The 20,182-nt window shown below is 41.3% G+C and overlaps 2 protein-coding genes across 2 annotated transcripts; both read right to left on the bottom strand.

The window, feature by feature from the left end:
• Nucleotides 1–726: 726 nt before the first annotated feature.
• LOC123488612 (mitoguardin 1-like) lies at nucleotides 727–5,294 on the bottom strand. The gene is made up of 8 exons (XM_045219474.1): nucleotides 5,214–5,294; nucleotides 4,902–4,948; nucleotides 2,261–2,330; nucleotides 2,084–2,173; nucleotides 1,512–1,610; nucleotides 1,301–1,384; nucleotides 1,092–1,196; nucleotides 727–885 (listed from the first exon to the last, which is right to left on the bottom strand). The coding sequence occupies exons 3-8, from the start codon at nucleotides 2,264–2,266 to the stop codon at nucleotides 751–753; spliced, it is 519 nt and encodes a 172-aa protein (XP_045075409.1). The 5' UTR covers nucleotides 2,267–2,330; nucleotides 4,902–4,948; nucleotides 5,214–5,294; the 3' UTR covers nucleotides 727–750.
• Nucleotides 5,295–5,402: 108 nt separating this feature from the next.
• Nucleotides 5,403–7,622, bottom strand: LOC121556894. Its single transcript, XM_045219473.1, has 11 exons — nucleotides 7,594–7,622; nucleotides 7,384–7,464; nucleotides 7,177–7,263; nucleotides 6,904–6,981; nucleotides 6,702–6,773; nucleotides 6,508–6,606; nucleotides 6,270–6,374; nucleotides 5,944–6,042; nucleotides 5,772–5,819; nucleotides 5,571–5,651; nucleotides 5,403–5,456 (listed from the first exon to the last, which is right to left on the bottom strand). The coding sequence occupies exons 2-11, from the start codon at nucleotides 7,417–7,419 to the stop codon at nucleotides 5,403–5,405; spliced, it is 759 nt and encodes a 252-aa protein (XP_045075408.1). The 5' UTR covers nucleotides 7,420–7,464; nucleotides 7,594–7,622.
• Nucleotides 7,623–20,182: the final 12,560 nt, after the last annotated feature.

Below are 20,182 nucleotides of genomic sequence, written 5' to 3'. Positions count from 1 at the left end.
TCTGCCCTCTCCTCCTTGTCCACATCAGAGCCAATATCATTTGGTGAATTATGGGTGACTCCGTCAATTGTAACCAGTTTCATTAATCTACTTCTTGTGTGGTCATCATTTCATTTCATGGGTCCTCTGTAGCTCAATTGGTAGAGCATGGCGCTTGTAACGTCAGGGTAGTGGGTTTGATCACCGGGACCACCCATACGTAAAAATGTATGCACACATGACTGTAAGTCGCTTTGGATAAAAGCGTCTGCTAAATGGCATATTATTATTATGAAGAAAGAAACCACATAGAAAAAGTGGTAAGCAAGTAAGGTCCAAAAACAGATTTTCACCAAGTCAAATTAATTTTATTGTGTTAGAGGTTTCATTATGCTTGTACCTAAACCAAAGTAGATAATGTAAAGATTGTTCTATACATCAGTTGGGGTCTCTATAAGCTTTAATATGAGGTCCTAAACCTGGCATGAAAGTGCATCATTATAGCTGTGTGGGCTAATAAAGTCAAAATGTTTGCCTTGGGGTAAGTTGAGCCAATGGTTGAGCCAATGGCAAGTTGAAATATATGTAGATATCTTTGTTAGAAAGAATACTATATTTCCCTTGACGGAGTGATACTGAATGTAAAAAATGGCTCAACTTACCCCCACTCTCCCCACACATTATGTAAAGTTAGTTTACGATTGACAGATAATGTTTAAATGCAAAAAAACTTTATTTTGTGTTAGTGATCCTCAGCTCAGTTTGGGACCCTTAATCCAGGCTGGACAGGAGGAACTCAACCTGCATTTCTAGATTCCCCATCACCTGCCCCGAGAGCCTCTGTGGGCTTTCATAGATGGACTCATCGAGGTTGAAGATGGAGTCCAGCCACGCCTTCATCTGGCCCTGACGACAACAGACACATCATCAACTATTATTTAATGACCAACCACAAAGATAATGATGAACAAACCATCACACACAGCTCAGGATATATATATATATATATATATAAAAAAAAAAAGAAGAGAGAGAGAGAGAGAGAGAGAGAGAGAGAGAGAGAGAGAGAGAGAGAGAGAGAGAGAGAGAGAGAGAGAGAGAGAGAAATGTACCTTAATGAGGAGGTAGAAGTTCCAAGCAGCCTCTGTCCAGGCTCCTCCAGGAGGGTGAATCCTCTTTATCACTTCCATGAGCAGATAAAAGAAGCTACCAGGCCTCTGGAGAAGGAACAGGGGACATGAGTGAGTGTCTACAGGCTTGATACAACAGTGTGGATAGGATAGATAAACAACAGGATGTTTACATTCTTAGGGCCACTTACAGATGTAGGAAGAGATGTTTTTCCTTCTAGAAGGCTTAGTAGAACGAATTCATAAAATACATCCACGAAGTTGATGCGGTCGATCTGAAGTCAAACAAATACGCTAATTGCATAATCTTCATTGACAAGCACTTTAGAAAGTCTCATTGAGTAGATGTTGGATGAGCAGACTGTGCCTGCAGCTAACGCTCAAACTTGCATGTAAACCTACTCCTACAAGAGCCATCTCTTGCTCTAGTCGCTCCCTGTTTGCTGGCTCATTAATGAAGTTCACCAGGAGGTCGTAGGCCTGCTGAAACTGCCTCACATCCTCAAAACAAAACAATCATACAATTCCTTAAACTTAGATCATAAAATCAAAGATTCAGGTCTGTAATTCAGAGGGTCTCTGATTGTTTTGCTTGTAAGACATTGGAACTTTTCAACTAAAACCTATGAATCACTGTTGCCTAAAGGTAACCCACTGGGCAAAGACTTGTTGTATCAACGTAGTTTCTATGTCATTTTAACAAAAAAATGTAATGTGATGATGTTAAAGCAACGTGGAAAACTGATTGGATTTGAAAAAAGTCATCAACGTAAGGGAATTTAGTCTTTTTTTCACCTAACTTTTAACCTAAATCCAATGACATGGTCAATGTTTTTGTTGATTTCACATTGAATTCACATTAGTTGACAACTCAACCAAATGTAACTCAAAACTAGACGTTGAAATGACATCTATGTGGGAACTATACTGTATATCTGGTCTGATGAACTCTGTACAATTATGTGAATGGTTACCTGCTGGTTGAGCTTGGACAATCCGCTCAACACCATCCTCCCAGCGTGGGTGAGGTAATTAAGGGAGGTACTGTCTGAGGATGTCAGAGCCTGTGAGAACAAGACAATACATTTACAAATAGTCCAGAAATGTTCATCAAATGAAATACAAAAGGTGCTAAATTCACAATTTCACACCTCCATAGCATGTCGGATACCGGCCAGCCTCAGAGAGAAGTTGGTTGTCCCTTGGTTTCCAAAGTAACTCCTGTAAATATAAATGTTTAGTAACACATGTGCAACATAAGGAGATAAAGCATACATCAATGCCATGATATGAAGATATCCTCTTATGTTAGCCTATGTTACAACTGCAGGATTCAGACAGACCATACCAATGTAGGACCTTCATTTGATCACTCTTTTGTTGCTGAGAATTTTCCTGCACGGCAGGAAATTAAACTTATAGTGTATTTTAGTTTTAAAAAGGCTTTTAAAGTTTGTAATTTTCACTTTGAAATGTCAGACTGATTTGCCCAAAAATGTATCAACCCCTACAAAAATGAAAATTATAATCCACATAATAATTCATATTTGCTGTTGCTGCAGGATTATTTCCCTGCTGTAGCACACTGGTTTAAAGTAGACCCTTTCCTGCAGTCAAATGACCAACTCGCCCTCGAGTGGCCTCATGGGTGTAATGATATTAATCTTTTTCATAATTTCATAGTTAATCAAAATGATTTTTTTAAATGCAGAAAATCTGGTTTTTCTATGTCAAACGGTTTTGTTATATTTCAGTCTTCTGTGATGTACAGTACCAGTCAACGTTTGGACACACCTACTCATTCAAGGGTTTTTCTTAATTTTTACTATTTTCTACATTGTAGAATAAAAGTGAAGACATCAAAACTATGAAATAACACATATGGAATCATGTACTAACCAAAAAATTGTTAAACAAATCAATATATATTTTAGATTTTAGATTCTTCAAAGTAGCCACCCTTTGCCTTGATGACAGCTTTGCACACTCTTGGCATGCTCTCAACCAGCTTCACATGGAATGCTTTTCCAACAGTCTTGAAGGAGTTCCCACATATGCTGTGCACTTATTGGCTGCTTTTCCTTCACTCTGCGCTCCAACTCATCCCAAACCATCTCAATTGGGTTGAGGTCGGGTGATTGTGGAGGCCAGGTCATCTGATGCAGCACTCCATCACCCTCCATCTTGGTCAAATAGCCCTTACAGAGCCTGGAGGTGTGTTGGGTCATTGTCCTGTTGAAAAACAAATGATAATCCCACTAAGCGCAAACCATATGGGATGGCGTATCGCTGCAGAATGCTGTGGTAGCCATGCTGGTTAAGTGTGCCTTGAATTCTAAATAAATCAAAGACAGTGTCACCAGCAAAGCACCCCCACACCATCACACCTCCTCCTCCATGCTTCACAGTGGGAACTATTCATGCGGAGATCATCCGTTCACCAACTCTGCGTCTCACAAAGACACGGCGGTTGGAACCAAAAAATCTCACATTTGGACTAATCAGACCAAAGGACAGATTTCTACCGGTCTAATGTCCATTGCTCGTATTTCTTGGCCCAAGCAAGTCTCTTCTTCTTATTGGTGTCCTTTAGTAGTGGTTTCTTTGCAGCAATTCGACCATGAAGGCCTGATTCACGCAGTCTCCTCTGAACAGTTGATGTTGAGATGTGTCTGTTACTTGAACTTTGTGAAGCATTTATTTGGGCTGCAATCTGAGGTGCAGTTAACTCTAATGAACTTATCCTCTGCAGCAGAAGTAACTCTGGGTCTTCCTTTTCTGTGACGGTCCTCCTGAGAGCCAGTTTCATCATAGTGCTTGATGGTTTTTGCGACTCACTTGAAAAACTTTAAAATTTCTTGAAATGTTCCGGATTGACTGACCTTCATGTCTTAAAGTAATGATGGACTGTCGTTTCTCTTTACTTATTTGAGCTGTTCTTGCCATAATATGGACTTGGTCTTTTACCAAATAGGGCTATCTTCTGTATACCATTCCTACCTTGTCACAACACAACTGATTGGCTCAAACGCATTAAGAAGGAAAGAAATTCCACAAATTAACTTATAAGTAGGCACACCTGTTAATTGAAATGCATTCCAGGTGACTACCTCATGAAGCTGGTTGAGAGAATGCCATGAGTGTGGAAAGCTGTCCTCAAGGCAAAGGGTGGCTACTTTGAAAAATCTCAAAAGTGAAATTTTTTGATTTGTTTAACACTTTATTTGTTACTACATGATTCCATATGTGTTATTTCATAGTTTTGAGGTATTCACTATTATTCTACAACAGGGTTCTTCAATTCCGGTCCTGGAGGGCCGAAACACCTCTGTTTTTCATCCTCTCCTTCTAATCAGGGGCTAATTCAGACCTGGGACACCAGGTGAGTGCAATTAACTACCAGGTAGAAATAAAAAACAGAAGTGTTTCGGCCCTCCAGGACCGGAATTGAAGAAACCTGTTCTACAATATAGATTATAATTTTTTTTTAAACCTGGAATGAGTAGGTGTGTCCAAACTTTTGACTGGTACCGTATAGAAAGTGTTTCAACTTTATATCTGACATGGTAAAGGTGTCTTCTTTTTTTAAGACCATGTCCATATGTGTGAAATGTATACTTTTGCTTCAAAGTAGATTTGTTTAAGACTATTAAGAAACACACTGTGTGACCCTGATCTAGCCCACTGCAGTAAAAGGTTATTAAGGTCCTACTTCTGTATAAGTACAATATTGGGCAGATTATTTCAAAGCAAATGTTTTTACTATAGATGAACACATTAAAGCAAACTCACCACAGCTGGGGCACATCTGCAACATTATTTTGCTCCTCCACAAACTCCTAAAGCAGACATCACATTAACATCAACTCTACTAAACTGCATTTCACCTGCAACATCAACTAAAGCAGACAAAACATTCAGTGACATCATAACAATACTTTCATCTTGACCTAAAAACTTGACCCTTGACAGACAATACAAACCTGTCGATACCAAAACATTGTGTTTTGAACACAATGACACTTAGACACACACCTGTACACACAAGTACAAATGTCAGTAAAACAAAGAAAAAAGTGCTATTGACTGTAGAAAGAGTTTTACATGAGGAGTGCTGTCAGGGGTCTGGTCCTGGTCCTGGGTGGAGTGGAAAGGTGGAGGGGGACTGGGAGGGGAATCGGAAGGGAAAGGGGGGGGGGGGGGGGGGAGAATCCTGGGGGAACTGGTGAGAGGAGCCAGAGAACGGTTCATGAGGGGTGGTGATGATGTCAGAGGTGGAGAACTGATACGACGTCATCTCATCCCCCTCTCCTGGAACCCCTCCACTGTGGTGGAGATATCCACCTGCTGTTTAACACACAACATGTGACACTGTAAGCCCAACATTGAAAACCACAATATTAAAAACCCCTCAACCAAACACTGAAATAAATCCTAGCACAGAGAAACAACGAGTTATACCTGGGCATCCTCATAATAGGTGAACTCAGACCTCCTCTTGACAAGGCAGGACTTGAGTCCATAGATCCTTCTACCAAGGAACTAAAAATGAGGATAGAAATTCAAATGTCTCATTTCATTTTCTGTCAACATTTATTGAAACAGGTAAATGGACATTTGCCACTTCCCATTTTTGGGGGGTGAAAAAGTGTTTGACTGTACCTTAATACCAGTCAGCTCCTTGTTGGTGAGGACCACCTGGACAAGACCCTTTAAAAGAGACACAGGGAAACATTACATTTCATCCAGGAAATATAAGTAGCCCTATATTGTGTGCATCATTTGACACAAATCAGGTGCATTTGAGATGAAAGATCAGTTGAGAATCTCTCACCCATGGGTCCAGGATTTTTTCCTGAATGACTCTGCTCCACCACAGCTGTTTCTCCACTCCCCTCACAATGCACAGGTGATGCAAGTCCTCTTCATTTTGCTAAAAGAAAAAACGCCTTCAGTCTGCAGACCTTTCTCTATATTTTAACTGTAGATTTCTATATCATTTGGCAGGCGATTTCAGTTTTGACTATCATTACTGGCAGTGATATAACAACTTTCCCCTGCGTTTCAATTAGGGCCAGACATACAAAAGAAACCCCAGAGACAAATGGGAGTTAAAATATACAGGTGTGTTCATTAGTGTTAAGAATATGTATGAAGTACCTGCACTCGTCCATAATGGATCTTCCAGTAATGGAAATGAAACGAACCCCAGTTCCCAACCAGCTGCAACTTCTCATAGGGAAAACGAGAGTCTTCACTATTTGGCTGAAAAACAAAGACATCCCCTAATTTCAGAGGTTTCTCTGTGATTAATAAAAACACAATTGTGGAGATAGAGGACATGTTAATGTGTACTATTACTAATACTCTATGACTGTCTAATAATGTGAATGGCTACCTGTGAATGGCTATCTAAAGGTGCTGACAGTTCGTCAAGCACTAGCCTCCCCGCTTCAGTGAGGTGAAAGGTAGGCTCCTCAGTAACCAATTTGGAAGTCTGTGAAAAGAAGAGGGAATAGGGTAAAGCCATCAAATTAAGGAAATTCTCCCTATAAGATCAGATGAGCTTTGGTTAATAATGTGAATGGTTACCTGTGTGTTTAACACTGCCAGCTCTCTCACCAGAATTCTCCCAGCACGGGTGAGATAGTAGACTGGTTTGGGCTTGGAGATGAAGAAGACAGAATATGTTTACAGACATGTTCATTATATTGTTTTGTAGAAAACTAGTGACTTGATGTTTAATGTTTAATATCCTCTAAAGACCAGAGAGTATCAGAATGAATAGACTTACAGAGACAGGAACATACAAGGGTCCAGACCAAGGGATTATAGCCAGACAGGGCCACTGCCCAACCTCCTCATCCACATACTAAGGAAAAAGACAGGATCAATTTAAGAGTCAGTTTGAATGAGAGACTGGTATAGAAGTGACAGACTGGTATAGGGAGAATCGCAAGAGGAGGCCACTGCAAAGATAGATTCTAAGACAATTGGCAGTTGAACTACACAGGTCTGTGTTTAAAGGTTAAGGAAACCTATGAGGTACCTGCATATGAATGGCTACCTGTTCATTTTGAGAAGACAGTTCCTCCCATACCATCCTCCTAGCTGGAGTGAAACAGATGAAAATAGGCTGCTCCATCGTGAAAATCTGGTAAAAATAAGGGAACAGCTTTAAAGACATCAAAGTATTCAACTATCAAAGTGGATACTGACGGTTAATTATCCCTATTAGATCAGATGAGCATTGGTTAATAATCTGCATGGATACCTGTGTGTTTAACACTGCCAGCTCTCTCACCAGCATCCTCCCAGCATGGGTAAGGTAATATGTTGGCTGCAGTGTTACAGACTGTTAGAAAAATAGGAAATATGTTTACAGACATGTATTTATATATTGTTCTTTAGAAAACGTCATGTTTATGTTTAAGTTACATAAACCAGTCTAAAGACCAGAGAGTATCAGAATGGATGGACTTACAGCGCTTGAAACCCACAGAGGTCCAGACCAAGGGATTAAAGCCAGACAGGGCTGCTGCCGAACCTCCTCATCCACATACTAAGGAACAAGACAGGATCCATTTAAGAGTCAGTTTGAATAATACACTAGTATAGGAGTGAAAGACTGGTATAGGGAGGATTGCAAGAGGAGGCCACTGCAATGATAGTAGTTGAAACACACAGGTCTGAGTTACAAATGTTAAGAACATGTCTAAAGTACCTGCATGTGAATGGCTACCTCTTCAGGCTGAGAAAACTGTTCATCCCATACCATCGTGCCAGCATGAGAGATGAAAATGTGTTGCTCATTCATGAAAATCTGTAAGAAAATTAGGGAATAGGTTTAAGGACATCAAAGTATCCCACTACCATAGTGGATACTGAAAGTAATCCTGCCTATTAGATCAGATTAGCTTTGTCCAATAATCTGCATGGTTACCTGTGGGTTTAACACTGCCAGCTCTCTCACCAGCATCCTCCCAGCATGGGTAAGGTAATAAGTTGGCTGCAGTGTTACAGACTATTAGAAAAACAGGAAATATGTTTACAGACATGTATTTCTATATTGTTCTTTAGAAAACGTCATGTTTATGTTTAAGTTACATAAACCAGTCTAAAGACCAGAGAGTATCAGAATGGATGGACTTACAGCGCTTGAAACCCACAGAGGTCCAGACCAAGGGATTAAAGCCAGACAGGGCCGCTGCCGAACCTCCTCATCTACAAACTAAGGATCAATTTTCGAGTGAGTAAAATTACAGTTTGAATGTCAGATTGTTATTGAACCAATCCTGCTACAGAAGCAGTATTGTTATAGCCTGGGTGCCAGTCTGTTTCAGCTTTCTCCCCACAACCTTATTGGATTGTTATGCAAATATCACATTGCCACGATGGAATTAGCAAGAGAGTAGTAACAGACCGGTAATCAGACTATTGATAGGCCTACATTATTACCTGAACAAGGACTGGGTCCTCCTGGTCCAGGGTGGGCTCATGATCTTTATGAATAAACAATAAAGGATTATTTTCTCTAAGTTTAAGAAATACTGCAAGACACCAGACATCTGTCCATGTAGTTAGGCCGATCTTATATTTTATTTGTATTTTATATTGTGTGATATCACATTGTATTCATGTGTCTGCATAATGTACCAATATGTTCAATTAAACCTAAAGCAAAGGTTTGGTTTCAGAGGAGCATGATCGTTTGTTGTTGTTAATAGTGGAATTCCATAGCATCTAGGGCTACACTGTAAAACATATCAAATCTCCTCTGGGCTTTGCTAGCCATCATTATGTCATTATGGGATGTAGCTCAGTTGATAGAGCATGGTGTTTGAAACGCCAGGGTTGTGGGTTCTATTCCCACAGGGGGTATGAAAAAATATATAATGTAAGTCGCACTGGATAAGGGCGTCTGCGAAATGACGTAAATGTCATTATTTGAGTCCTAAATGGCACCATATTCCCTATTTAGTGAACTACTATTGACCAGAGCCTTTTGACCATATAACTATTGGCCCTGGTAAAAAAAATAGGGAATAGGGTATAGGGTGCCATTTGGGACTCAAATGATGACATGATGATGGCTAAATATAGTTTCAGTCCGTACTATAAACAGTATGTATTTCTATTTAGACATTGTAAAATCTGTAAATTTACCCTCCTCAACCGTGACAACACGGTACACGCTCTCCACGGTGGCCGGTTCATCCTCACCGACGCCGTAATATTTTCTATAAAAGTAGACAGCCGAACCGGTCGCAAGCACCAGGCCAGCTGCACACAGAAGCGGCCGCTCGCGGAGGAATCTCAGCGTGGTCGCTTTCAACAAAGTACTGAATGTATGCCTACTCATTATCGCCCTTCATACTGCAGTGATTTTGACCGAGTTCAAAACCATCTGACACGTTCTTAGAATTACAGGGTTTTATAGGGAACCATTAATACGTCAAATGCTTCCATACATCATGGTTGGCAATGTCACAATGGGATGAACATGTTTACCAAACGGATTAAAAATCATTTAACAGTGATATCAATTCAGTTGAATTTTGGAGATGATTTGGGAGTTTATAAAATGGTGAACTATGAACCATGGTTTAGAGAGCAGTAGGAGTAGAATAATTTAGAATATACATATGGCTCTAAGTAGGAGTAGAAGAAGGGACTGCGCCACCATGCACAGTGCGCTCTCCATGGTTCTGAAAAGGAACGTTCGTTCCTGCGTTCATCAGCTCCCTGATGTTCTAGGCCGAGCCCACTCACTGAACCACTCTCACTTTCACTTTCAAGGTGTCAAAGCGTTCAACAAACATGCATGGAACTCAAACACAATTCAAATAGTTGTTTTTATTTTTTATCAGCTGAGATAGCCTACTCTTCTCATCTCTTGGCACTTCTGCTCTGCTGGTTAAACAGTATCTTAACGTTTTTACAGTTGATTGATAATTTGGATAATTCATATTTATAATGTAGTATCCCACGTTTCATAACATAACCCTAATCCCAAAATAGACTAACATAGAAACCCTAGGCGAGCACACAAGCTCTGGCTGTATAGCCGGCAACAATAAGAAATCCAAAGAGGGTGGATGTTGAGGAAAACCAGTAGACCAACACAAATCCTCTTCAGGAGAGAAAACGAATTAGAGGCTAAAAGACAGAAAATGGCAGACAATAGAAATCTAATGCGTATGTTACGGCTGGTTAGGGTTTTAATTAGGAAGGACTCCCACAAAGATATTGTCTCTCTAAAAAACTGTAGGATACATATTGGTGGTCAAAGGGGTCGAAGCATGGGGACGTGCCTTCCCGTTCGGGGGCGGCAGTATAGTGATCCTCGCTAATAAGGGCCAGTGAGCCACAAGACAATTCTCATTAAGTTGGTTTACCCTGTTGGCGCAATGCGTAGGCTGCTTGTCTTTCACGCCATACCTGGGTTCGCTTCCCCGACCCTCCTTTAGCCACAACATTTTAAGAAAGGGACATCTTCATGACCAACAATCTAAAAAGGTTGGTCAGTCTGTGAAAATTAGAAACTTCCAGCAGGCATTGACAGTCGTCACTCTGACCAAAAGGAATCAAGACAGTTATCACTCTGACCAAAGGGAATCAAGGCAGGTTGAGGAATAAAGGTGGTTGGATTATATAGCTACATTGGTGGTATGGTTCCAAAAGTGCTGGTGATAAAATTAACATAGGCTATTACTGGCATACACATTTCAAAACAAAACAAAAAGCCTATGTATGGAGTTATGGAAACGTTGTTAAACCAAACAGTCTGTACTCTATTGCACAAGTTTGATGTCCCTATTGATAAAATGGCATGTTACTCTAATTTGTCAGATGTGTTACAGTTTACAATAGGCTACCTACTATACCGTCATCCTTTATCAAAGCATTCCATTGCTAGTATAATCTCCACAAGCAAGGGTGCTGATTCTGCCGCAGGAGGGGGTGGAGGGATAGTGTTGATTTTCAACCACCAGAGCCTCCACTGCAATACCTCTGTTGTTTCTAAATAATTATGCTAATCTTTGCTGTGAGAACAAGGAGTCCGCTTACACTGTACTTTGATTATAAAGGTTTATTTATATCACAAGATTTCAGCGTAAGTTTACAGACATCTGCAGGCATCTGGAGAACAACGACCCAAAATAATATGTTGTTCTGTCCTCCTTTGTCTCAACCAAATATTTATAATCTTACTATGATATGGGTGGTTTCCCCTAGAGACCAATCCCATGACTCCACACAACAGACTTCCTCTGTTTTATGGGGTGCCCCTATAAAACTGCTCCCCAGATGCTTCCCTAAGCTGAATCAACATCCTCCAAGATACCATTTGCAAACGTTAGCAAAGTCACAAATTCCTTAGACACCACACCTCCACTGCAATACCTTTCCCCAGTATGGAAGACCATACTGGGGAAAGACACATTCAGGGTAATTAGGCCTAGTGGACATAATTTAACTAAAAGATCCTCAAGTCCTCTCTCTGGTAGCCTATTTCATTGAACACAGCGCAAACACAGTGCAAAGCCAGTATAGCCTTACAATATTAAATCCACTTTTTGTATTGAGTGAGAAATGCCTCTTGCATTTGTGTAGATCTTTGTTTTGGTCACACTGTGTGATGTCATTTAGGCTACTTCTACAAGTGGCCACAGACGCTTCTCATAGAAACGACTAGTTTCTGCAAAGATGTTGGGAAATACGAGACTTGCAGCAGCTAAGATGATGAGGAACCTCCTTGCACTGTGCAAAAAGTGGATTTAATATTTTTTCCTGAATTTTCTCTCTATTTTTGAGTTGGCTACCACCTGCAACTGCACACAGATGTTTATAAGAGACGTTTCTTCTGAGGTTAGGGATCTATAATTGTAAAATGAATGTGTTTGATTTAATAACCAGTCTAATCTAACTATTTTGGTCGTTCATTTTTACATTTACATTTACGTTATTTAGTAGACGCTCTTATCCAGAGCGACTTACAAATTGGTGCATTCAACCTATAGCCAGTGGGATAACCACTTTACAATATTTTTATTTTTATTTATTTTTTAGAGGGGGGGGCGGGGGGGGTAGAAGGATTACTTTATCCTATCCCAGGTATTCCTTAAAGAGGTGGGGTTTCAAATGTCTCCGGAAGGTGGTGAGTGACTCCGCTGTCCTGGCGTCGTGAGGGAGCTTGTTCCACCATTGGGGTGCCAGAGCAGCGAACAGTTTTGACTGGGCTGAGCGGGAACTATGCTTCCGCAGAGGAAGGGAGCCAGCAGGCCAGAGGTGGATGAACGCAATGCCCTCGGTTGGGTGTAGGGACTGATCAGAGCCTGAAGGTACAGAGGTGCCGATCCCCTCACAGCTCCATAGGCAAGCACCATGGTCTTGTAACAGATGCGAGCTTCAACTGGAAGCCAGTGGAGTGTGCGGAGGAGCGGGGGTGACGTGAGAGAACTTGGGAAGGTTGAACACCAGACGGGCTGCGGCATTCTGGATGAGTTGTAGGGGTTTAATGGCACAGGCAGGGAGCCCAGCCAACAGCGAGTTGCAGTAATCCAGACGGGAGATGACAAGTGCCTGGATTAGGACCTGTGCCGCTTCCTGTGTAAGGCAGGGTCGTACTCTCCAAATGTTGTAGAGCATGAACCTGCAGGATCGGGTCACCGCCTTGATGTTAGCGGAGAACGACAGGGTATTGTCCAGGGTCACGCCAAGGCTCTTCGCACTCTGGGAGGAGGACACAACGGAGTTGTCAACCGTGATGGCGAGATCATGGAACGGGCAGTCCTTCCCCGGGAGGAAGAGCAGCTCCGTCTTGCCAAGGTTCAGCTTGAGGTGGTGATCCGTCATCCATACTGATATGTCTGCCAGACATGCAGAGATGCGATTCGCCACCTGGTTATCAGAAGGGGGAAAGGAGAAGATTAGTTGTGTATCGTCAGCGTAGCAATGATAGGAGAGGCCATGTGAGGATATGACAGAGCCAAGTGACTTGGTGTATAGGGAGAATAGGAGAGGGCCTAGAACTGAGCCCTGGGGGACACCAGTGGTGAGAGCACGTGGTGCGGAGACAGCTTCTCGCCACGCCACTTGGTAGGAGCGACCGGTCAGGTAGGGACGCAATCCAGGAGTGAGCCGCGCCGGAGATGCCCAGCTCGGAGAGGGTGGAGAGGAGGATCTGATGGTTCACAGTATCAAAGGCAGCAGACAGGTCTAGAAGGACAAGAGCAGAGGAGAGAGAGTTAGATTTAGCAGTGCGGAGATCCTCCGTGACACAGAGAAGAGCAGTCTCAGTTGAATGACCAGTCCTGAAACCTGACTGGTTTGGATCAAGAAGGTAATTCTGAGAGAGATGGCGAGAGAGTTGGCTAAAGACGGCACGCTCAATAGTTTTGGAAAGAAAAGAAAGAAGGGATACTGGTCTGTAGTTGTTGACATCAGTGGGATCGAGTGTTGGTTTTTTGAGAAGGGGTGCAACTCTCGCTCTCTTGAAGACGGAATGTTCATTCCTAGGTTCATTCCTAGGTTCATCTGGACTCTTCATTGTCATCATCAACATACTATAACACTTTGAATTACCTAGGAATATTACTATAGCAGCTGGTTGCTAAGGGAAATGAGACACCACCATGATCCTCTTGTTGTGAGACTGAGAGGGAGTGAGATTTGAGAAGTGCATAAGGAGAGGTGGGAAGCAGAGAAGACAGAGCCTGGTTGAAATTCCACCAAATGGATAAGAAGAGGAAGACAAAGTTTGGCACATTTATGCTTTCAGTGGTTGACGGACACGAATGAACGAGTAAACTCAGTTTTTAGCCTAGTAAGGTATCACAAATTAATACCTCAGTATTAATTATCCAGTGCGCGGAATCTCCATGAAGTCTGCATGACGATTTTCGCGTAAAGAGAGGCAGCGCTGGAGAGCGGACTTGTAGCCTGGCAGGTATGTTGTGCTATTTTGAATAAAGCTAGCAATACAGCTAATAAAAGTTTTAGGGTATTATTAATTTCGTACAGGTAACTAAATACATGGAGCTATCTAACAGCAATGCTGTTGTGGGCTTTCAAATGTAATTAATTACAACCGAGCCTATAAAGTCAGTTTTTCAGTCAGTCCTATCATTTGTATTGAAAATAGGTTATTATAACAAAAGGTAAACACACACATTTACAATAATAGTTAGGTCTATGTTAGTAGCCTAAAATGTACTGATACAAGTACAGAAACATTTCCTCTGACATAGCCAGAGGCAACCTTGGCTACACTGCCATTAATACTATACTTATTATATACACGTTATGTTCTACAGTACTGGTTTAAGTCTAAGAACAGGGTTCTCTCCCATAAAATCTTATCTCTGTCTCTATCACAGACATGCATGACCAAGGAAGATAGGCTACATAGAAACAGATAAAATAGAGAGAGATAAGGTGCAAGAGAGACAAAGGTAGAGAATAAACAGTGGGGGGGCAAGAATTGGAGAGCACATCAGCACCGGAGCTATGCCTAGTTTAATGTAAGGAAGTAGACTACTCAATTGCCTCTCCAGTGTGAGGGAGATGAGGCCAAACCAGGGACCTTGTATGTGATCAGACCTGTTGAAGGTGGGGTTCATGTGTGAATGTGAATATGAAAGTGTGAGTATGTATAGCTAGTATGATAACGTATCAATGTAAACACTTTGCCATTTGAGTTTGGACACAATGTACTAGTATCATCCAGATATATCGGTGCATTTTGTTTAAATTATGTTTAATCATGAATTCAAAGTAACAAAAAAGTGTGTGTGTGTGTGTGTGTGTGTGTGTGTGTGTGTGTGTGTGTGCGTGTGTGTGTGTGTGAAAAATCTTCAAATACGGGTAGAGGCATTTTGGAAGACTGTTAGGAAACTTGGCCATACATACAATGCCTTCGGAAAGTATTCAGACCCCTAAACTTTTTCCACATTTTGTTATGTTACAGCCTTGTTCTAAAATGGATTAAATAAAACAATCCTAATCAATCTACACACAATACCCCATAACGACAAAGCGAAAATAGGTTTTTTAGAAATTTTTGCAAATGTATTAAAAATATAAAACAGAAATACCTTATTTACATAAGTATTCAGACCTTTTGCTATGAGACTCGAAACTGAGCTCAGGTGCATCATGTTTCCATTGATCATCCTTGATATGTTTCTACAACTTGATTGGAGTCCACCTGTGGTAAATTCAATTGATTGGACATGATTTGGAAAGGCACACACCTGTCTATATAAGGTCCCACAGTTGACAGTGCATGTCAGAGCAAGGGTACTAAAATATTTCTGCAGCATTGAAGGTCACCAAGAACACAGTGGCATCCATCATTCTTAAATGGAAGAAGTTTGGAACCACCAAGACTCTTCCTAGAGCTGGCCGCCCGGCCAAACTGAGCAATCAGGGGAGAAAAGTCTTGGTCAGGGAGGTGACCAAGAACCCGATGGTCACTCTGACTGAGCTCTAGAGTTCCTCTGTGGAGATGGGAGAACCTTCCAGAAGGTAAACCATCTCTGCAGCACTCCACCAATCAGGTCTTTATGGTAGAGTGGCCAGACGGAAGCCACTCCTCAGTAAAAGGCACATGACTGCCCACTTGGAGTTTGCCAAAAGGCACATAAAGACTCTCAGACCATGAGAAACAAGATTCTCTGGTCTGATGAAACCAAGATTTAACTCTTCGGCCTGAATGCCAAGCGTCACATCTGGAGGAAACCTGGCACCATCCCTACGGTGAAGCATGGTGATGGCAGCATCATGCTGTGGGGATGTTTTTCAGCAGCAGGGACTAGGAGACTAGTCAGGATCGAGGCAAAGATGAACGGAACAAAGTACTGAGGGATCCTTGATGAAAACCTTCTCCAGAGCACTCAGGACCTCAGACTGGGGTGAAGGTTCACCTTCCAACAGGACATCGACCCTAAGCACACAGCCAAGGAAATGCAGGAGTGGCTTTGGGACAAGTCTCTAAACTATGTCCATAAACTATTCTCATTGCTTCTACAGATTGTGAATTAAAAATATTTTTTTTTGCTAAAAGTATTATTATATTATTTATCGATTGACTATGACTTTTCAGATCACCCAGTAATGCTATCTGCAAGGTTAGCTCCAGGTAAATATTGCAATCCTTTAGCCATTCCTGGACATGTGTCCAAAAACAAGCTACAAATGGACAGAACCAAAACAAATGATCTAATGATTCTGTCTCTTCACAGCAAAATCTGCAGAGCTGGGAAGATTGTATTCCCCATATAAATAACATTCTATTGGTAGCAAGAATATTATATAATAATTTAAATTGAAAGATTCTAATTTTTGAATCCGGTGTCGTTTTGCGTGTCAGTTCATAAACACTATGCCATGGGATCGGTACGTCAAAAATCTCTTCCCAACTATTTTGCAATCTATATGGGACGGCTGTCAATCCTTTGGTCCTTAAGTGAAACTGATATACTTTTTTATTTATCACAGTTTTCCTTAACCAATTATGTTCTTTAATGCAAGGCCGACAGACAAGTTCCTTACTTTCTCCCCCTTCCACTTTCCTCTTCCACTTTTGCGGTAAGGCTGCAATTATTTGGTTGTAATTTTGGGTAGAGCAGACATTTCCACATGTTTTTGTTAGCTGCATGTGCGACATAACTCCACCAGTCCTACCGATGATATCATTTACGAAGATTATACCTTTTTTAAACATTCTGTCAAAAAATAAAGTTTTTTTGTCAATTAGTATATTTGAATTTAACCACAATATTTGTTGCATTATTTGTTCTGTTGTTTCTGGAGGATTAAATTGCCGCAACCACAATGATTTCTAAATTTTCTCCACCTTGATAGTGCCATTAATCACCATTGCAATAAAGGCCACAAAGTCCACATTTTTAACCTTTAAAATGTCAGGATCATCTTGGTGAAAGGCAACCCCTGCAGCTTGCATTGAAGGCCTATCCGCCACCATGGACTCTTCAGGAGCACCATTCAAACCCTCAACCCTTTTAACCGCTGCTGCATAGGAAATGCTCTGTACAACCCTAACTTTGGCCTCCTCATTTTCTTTCACCGTGGCTTCATGGTTCCCACCACAATTGTAACATTTCACTTTTTCATCACTTTTATAACACATTAAATGATATTTTCCACAACTTGGACATCTCGGTTTCTCCCTTCTGCAAACCCTTGACACATGACCAAAAGCTTTACAGTGATCACACTGCATTGGTCTTGGGATAAATGCTCTGACTTTGTAGTTTATATACCCCAACTGCACTTGAATAGGGAGAGACTCCATATCAAAAAACAAAAGAACAAATAAACTCTTCACTTTTTCATCATTCACCACTCGATTCATCCGACGTGCATCAATCACTCCAGGAATATTTTTCATCTCTTTAACATCGACTTCCCACGAGACGCCAGATATTACCCCCTTGAGGGGTGCCCTGTTCCGAAGAGACACACACGACATGTCAAACTTTTCAAATCGGGATGAGCCGCAACACACGTTCCTTCTGATCCGCAGAAGTACAAATAATCGAAACAAACCCGCCTCTCATGACCCTCACATCCTTCACTTTACCCATCACTCTCTCCACCAGTTTGAATAGCTCAAATGGATTCTTCAAGATTGGTATTTGGATAAGCTGCTCCTCATTAACAAACCTTCCACCTACAAGATATAAAGGGACGTTCTCATCACTGTACCCTACTTTACTCCATTTTCCATTTTTTTGAAAAAGACTCCAATCCTCCTTGATTCTACCGCCATTAGATTCACAATCCACTTCATCCTCCACCTCTGCCATCTTTTCCAATCTCACCTACAATTGCATCCCTTCCTCCTTGCTTCCTTTCTCCCTTCCCTGGGGTTAGGTTAACCACTGATCTGACAATACTGATATATTCAATTATGTTGCAGGGTTTTAAATGTTTTATAGGCTACATTATTTTTTTAAATCCTACAATAGAACGTTTCTCAGATAGAGATAGATGTGTGATAATCCGTTTTCACCCTCGAATCTCAGAGGGAGGTCGGAAAGCAGTGAGAGAAGAGTAATAGGCCATTGGATGCTTTCACTTGACATACATTTCACCATCATTTCACCGTCAGAATCAGAATGTACTTATTCACCAAGTACATTTACTCATACCCAGCAATAGACAAATATACAGACAGAATACAGACAGAGGAATTTACACGGTCAACATACATAATATACAATATAAATACAGTAAGCATAAAATACAATGGATGGTAAATTGCATTGCTTGAAATTCTACCTTCCAGCGAGGCTAAATCATCCCTAAACAGCTGACTGTAAATGCCATGGCTCTTGGCGCCTCTAAAAATGGTCGGGAGCAGGGAGACACAGAGGGGAAAACAGCAAAGATCAAATTGGCCAGCTGCAGATGAGAACATGTAATAGTAGTGTATGACCATTAGAGGGAGACAAGCGGTTGCACCTGCATTGAGGAATCATCAGGACTGTTGTTAGAGTTACTGGGAAGGGAAAGGGGGATAACTAGTCAGTTGCACAACTGAATGCATTCAACCGAAATGTGTCTTCCGCATTTAACCCAACCCCTCTGAATCAGAGAGGTGCGGGGGACTGCCTTAATCGATGTGCTCAGGGAGTGAAATAAATACAATTAACCATGTTTTATTGTCACATACAGCGGATAGGGGCAGACAGTGAAATGTGTTGTTTTACAGGGTCAGCCATAGTAGTACGGCGCCGCTAGAGCAAATTAGAGGTAAGTGCCTTGCTCAATGACACATCGACAGATTTTTCACCTTGTCTGCTCGGCTATCCAAATAGCATAATGCAGTGTCTACAGTTTCTACAGGAGTTCTCCTTTGAAGCCAGATCTGCCCTCTCCTCCTTGTCCACATCAGAGCCAATATCATTTGGTGAATTATGGGTGACTCCGTCAATTGTAACCAGTTTCATTAATCTACTTCTTGTGTGGTCATCATTTCATTTCATGGGTCCTCTGTAGCTCAATTGGTAGAGCATGGCGCTTGTAACGTCAGGGTAGTGGGTTTGATCCCCGGGACCACCCATACGTAAAAATGTATGCACACATGACTGTAAGTCGCTTTGGATAAAAGCGTCTGCTAAATGGCATATTATTATTATGAAGAAAGAAACCACATAGAAAAAAGTGGTAAGCAAGTAAGGTCCAAAAAACAGATTTTCACCAAGTCAAATTAATTTATTGTATTAGAGGTTTCATTATGCTTGTACCCAGTGGCGGCTCCTGAAAAGATTCTCAGGGGGGGCAATTTTTCTGATGATTTAGGTGACCTACACACATTTTAAAAAAGATATGTCCAGCAACAACATGAAGACAGGGGCAGCATATAAGTCAATACTGATATACACATTACTTGCTTCAAAAAGGCCTCATGGTTGAATTGGAAATATGTGCACCTGAGCAAGCAGGAGCTTTTGATAGAGGCTACAGTTATTGGTAATAAGAAATTTTTATAGACTTCCATATTCTGCCCTCTTGTATAGATTTGTGAAAATGAACAGTGATAGACATTTTGCCTGAAAACAGAATTTGAAAATAATTTCTAGAAAAGGTAAACACAGCTATCTGTATGGCTTTGTAAATATGAACAACCATATTCTGGCCAATTGTATAGATTTGTAAAAAAATTGTTTACTTTTTTTAAAATGAAAAATAACTATTTTAAACAACATCAACTGTGAACTGATTTGGGCGTGTGTGTGTTAAAGAGACAGACAGGGAGGGACAAAGAGAGAGAGTTCTCTTCTCTCTTTCAATGCAGCAAAGCGGTCAATGACTTTCTCATTGAAATCAGGCATGCTGAGGACTAGTTTACTAGTTACTTTTTAGCTTGCTGCATGATCAAATTCAGCTGATGCGCATAGCAATGCACGTAATGGCCTTTCTTGAAATGCTCACGCACCTTTTGCCTTCTCTCGCCTCATCACACTGGCTCCATCGTAAGCTTGCGCAATGAGTTTGACTTTCACGTCGTCGGCAAAAAGACCGTTCAGTCTCTCCAAAAG

This window comes from Coregonus clupeaformis, unplaced genomic scaffold, assembly GCF_020615455.1.
Source record: "Coregonus clupeaformis isolate EN_2021a unplaced genomic scaffold, ASM2061545v1 scaf2397, whole genome shotgun sequence".
Taxonomy (NCBI): Eukaryota; Metazoa; Chordata; class Actinopteri; order Salmoniformes; family Salmonidae; genus Coregonus; species Coregonus clupeaformis.
Note: the sequence above shows the minus strand (reverse complement) of the source record. Positions and strands in the feature narration are given on the sequence as shown.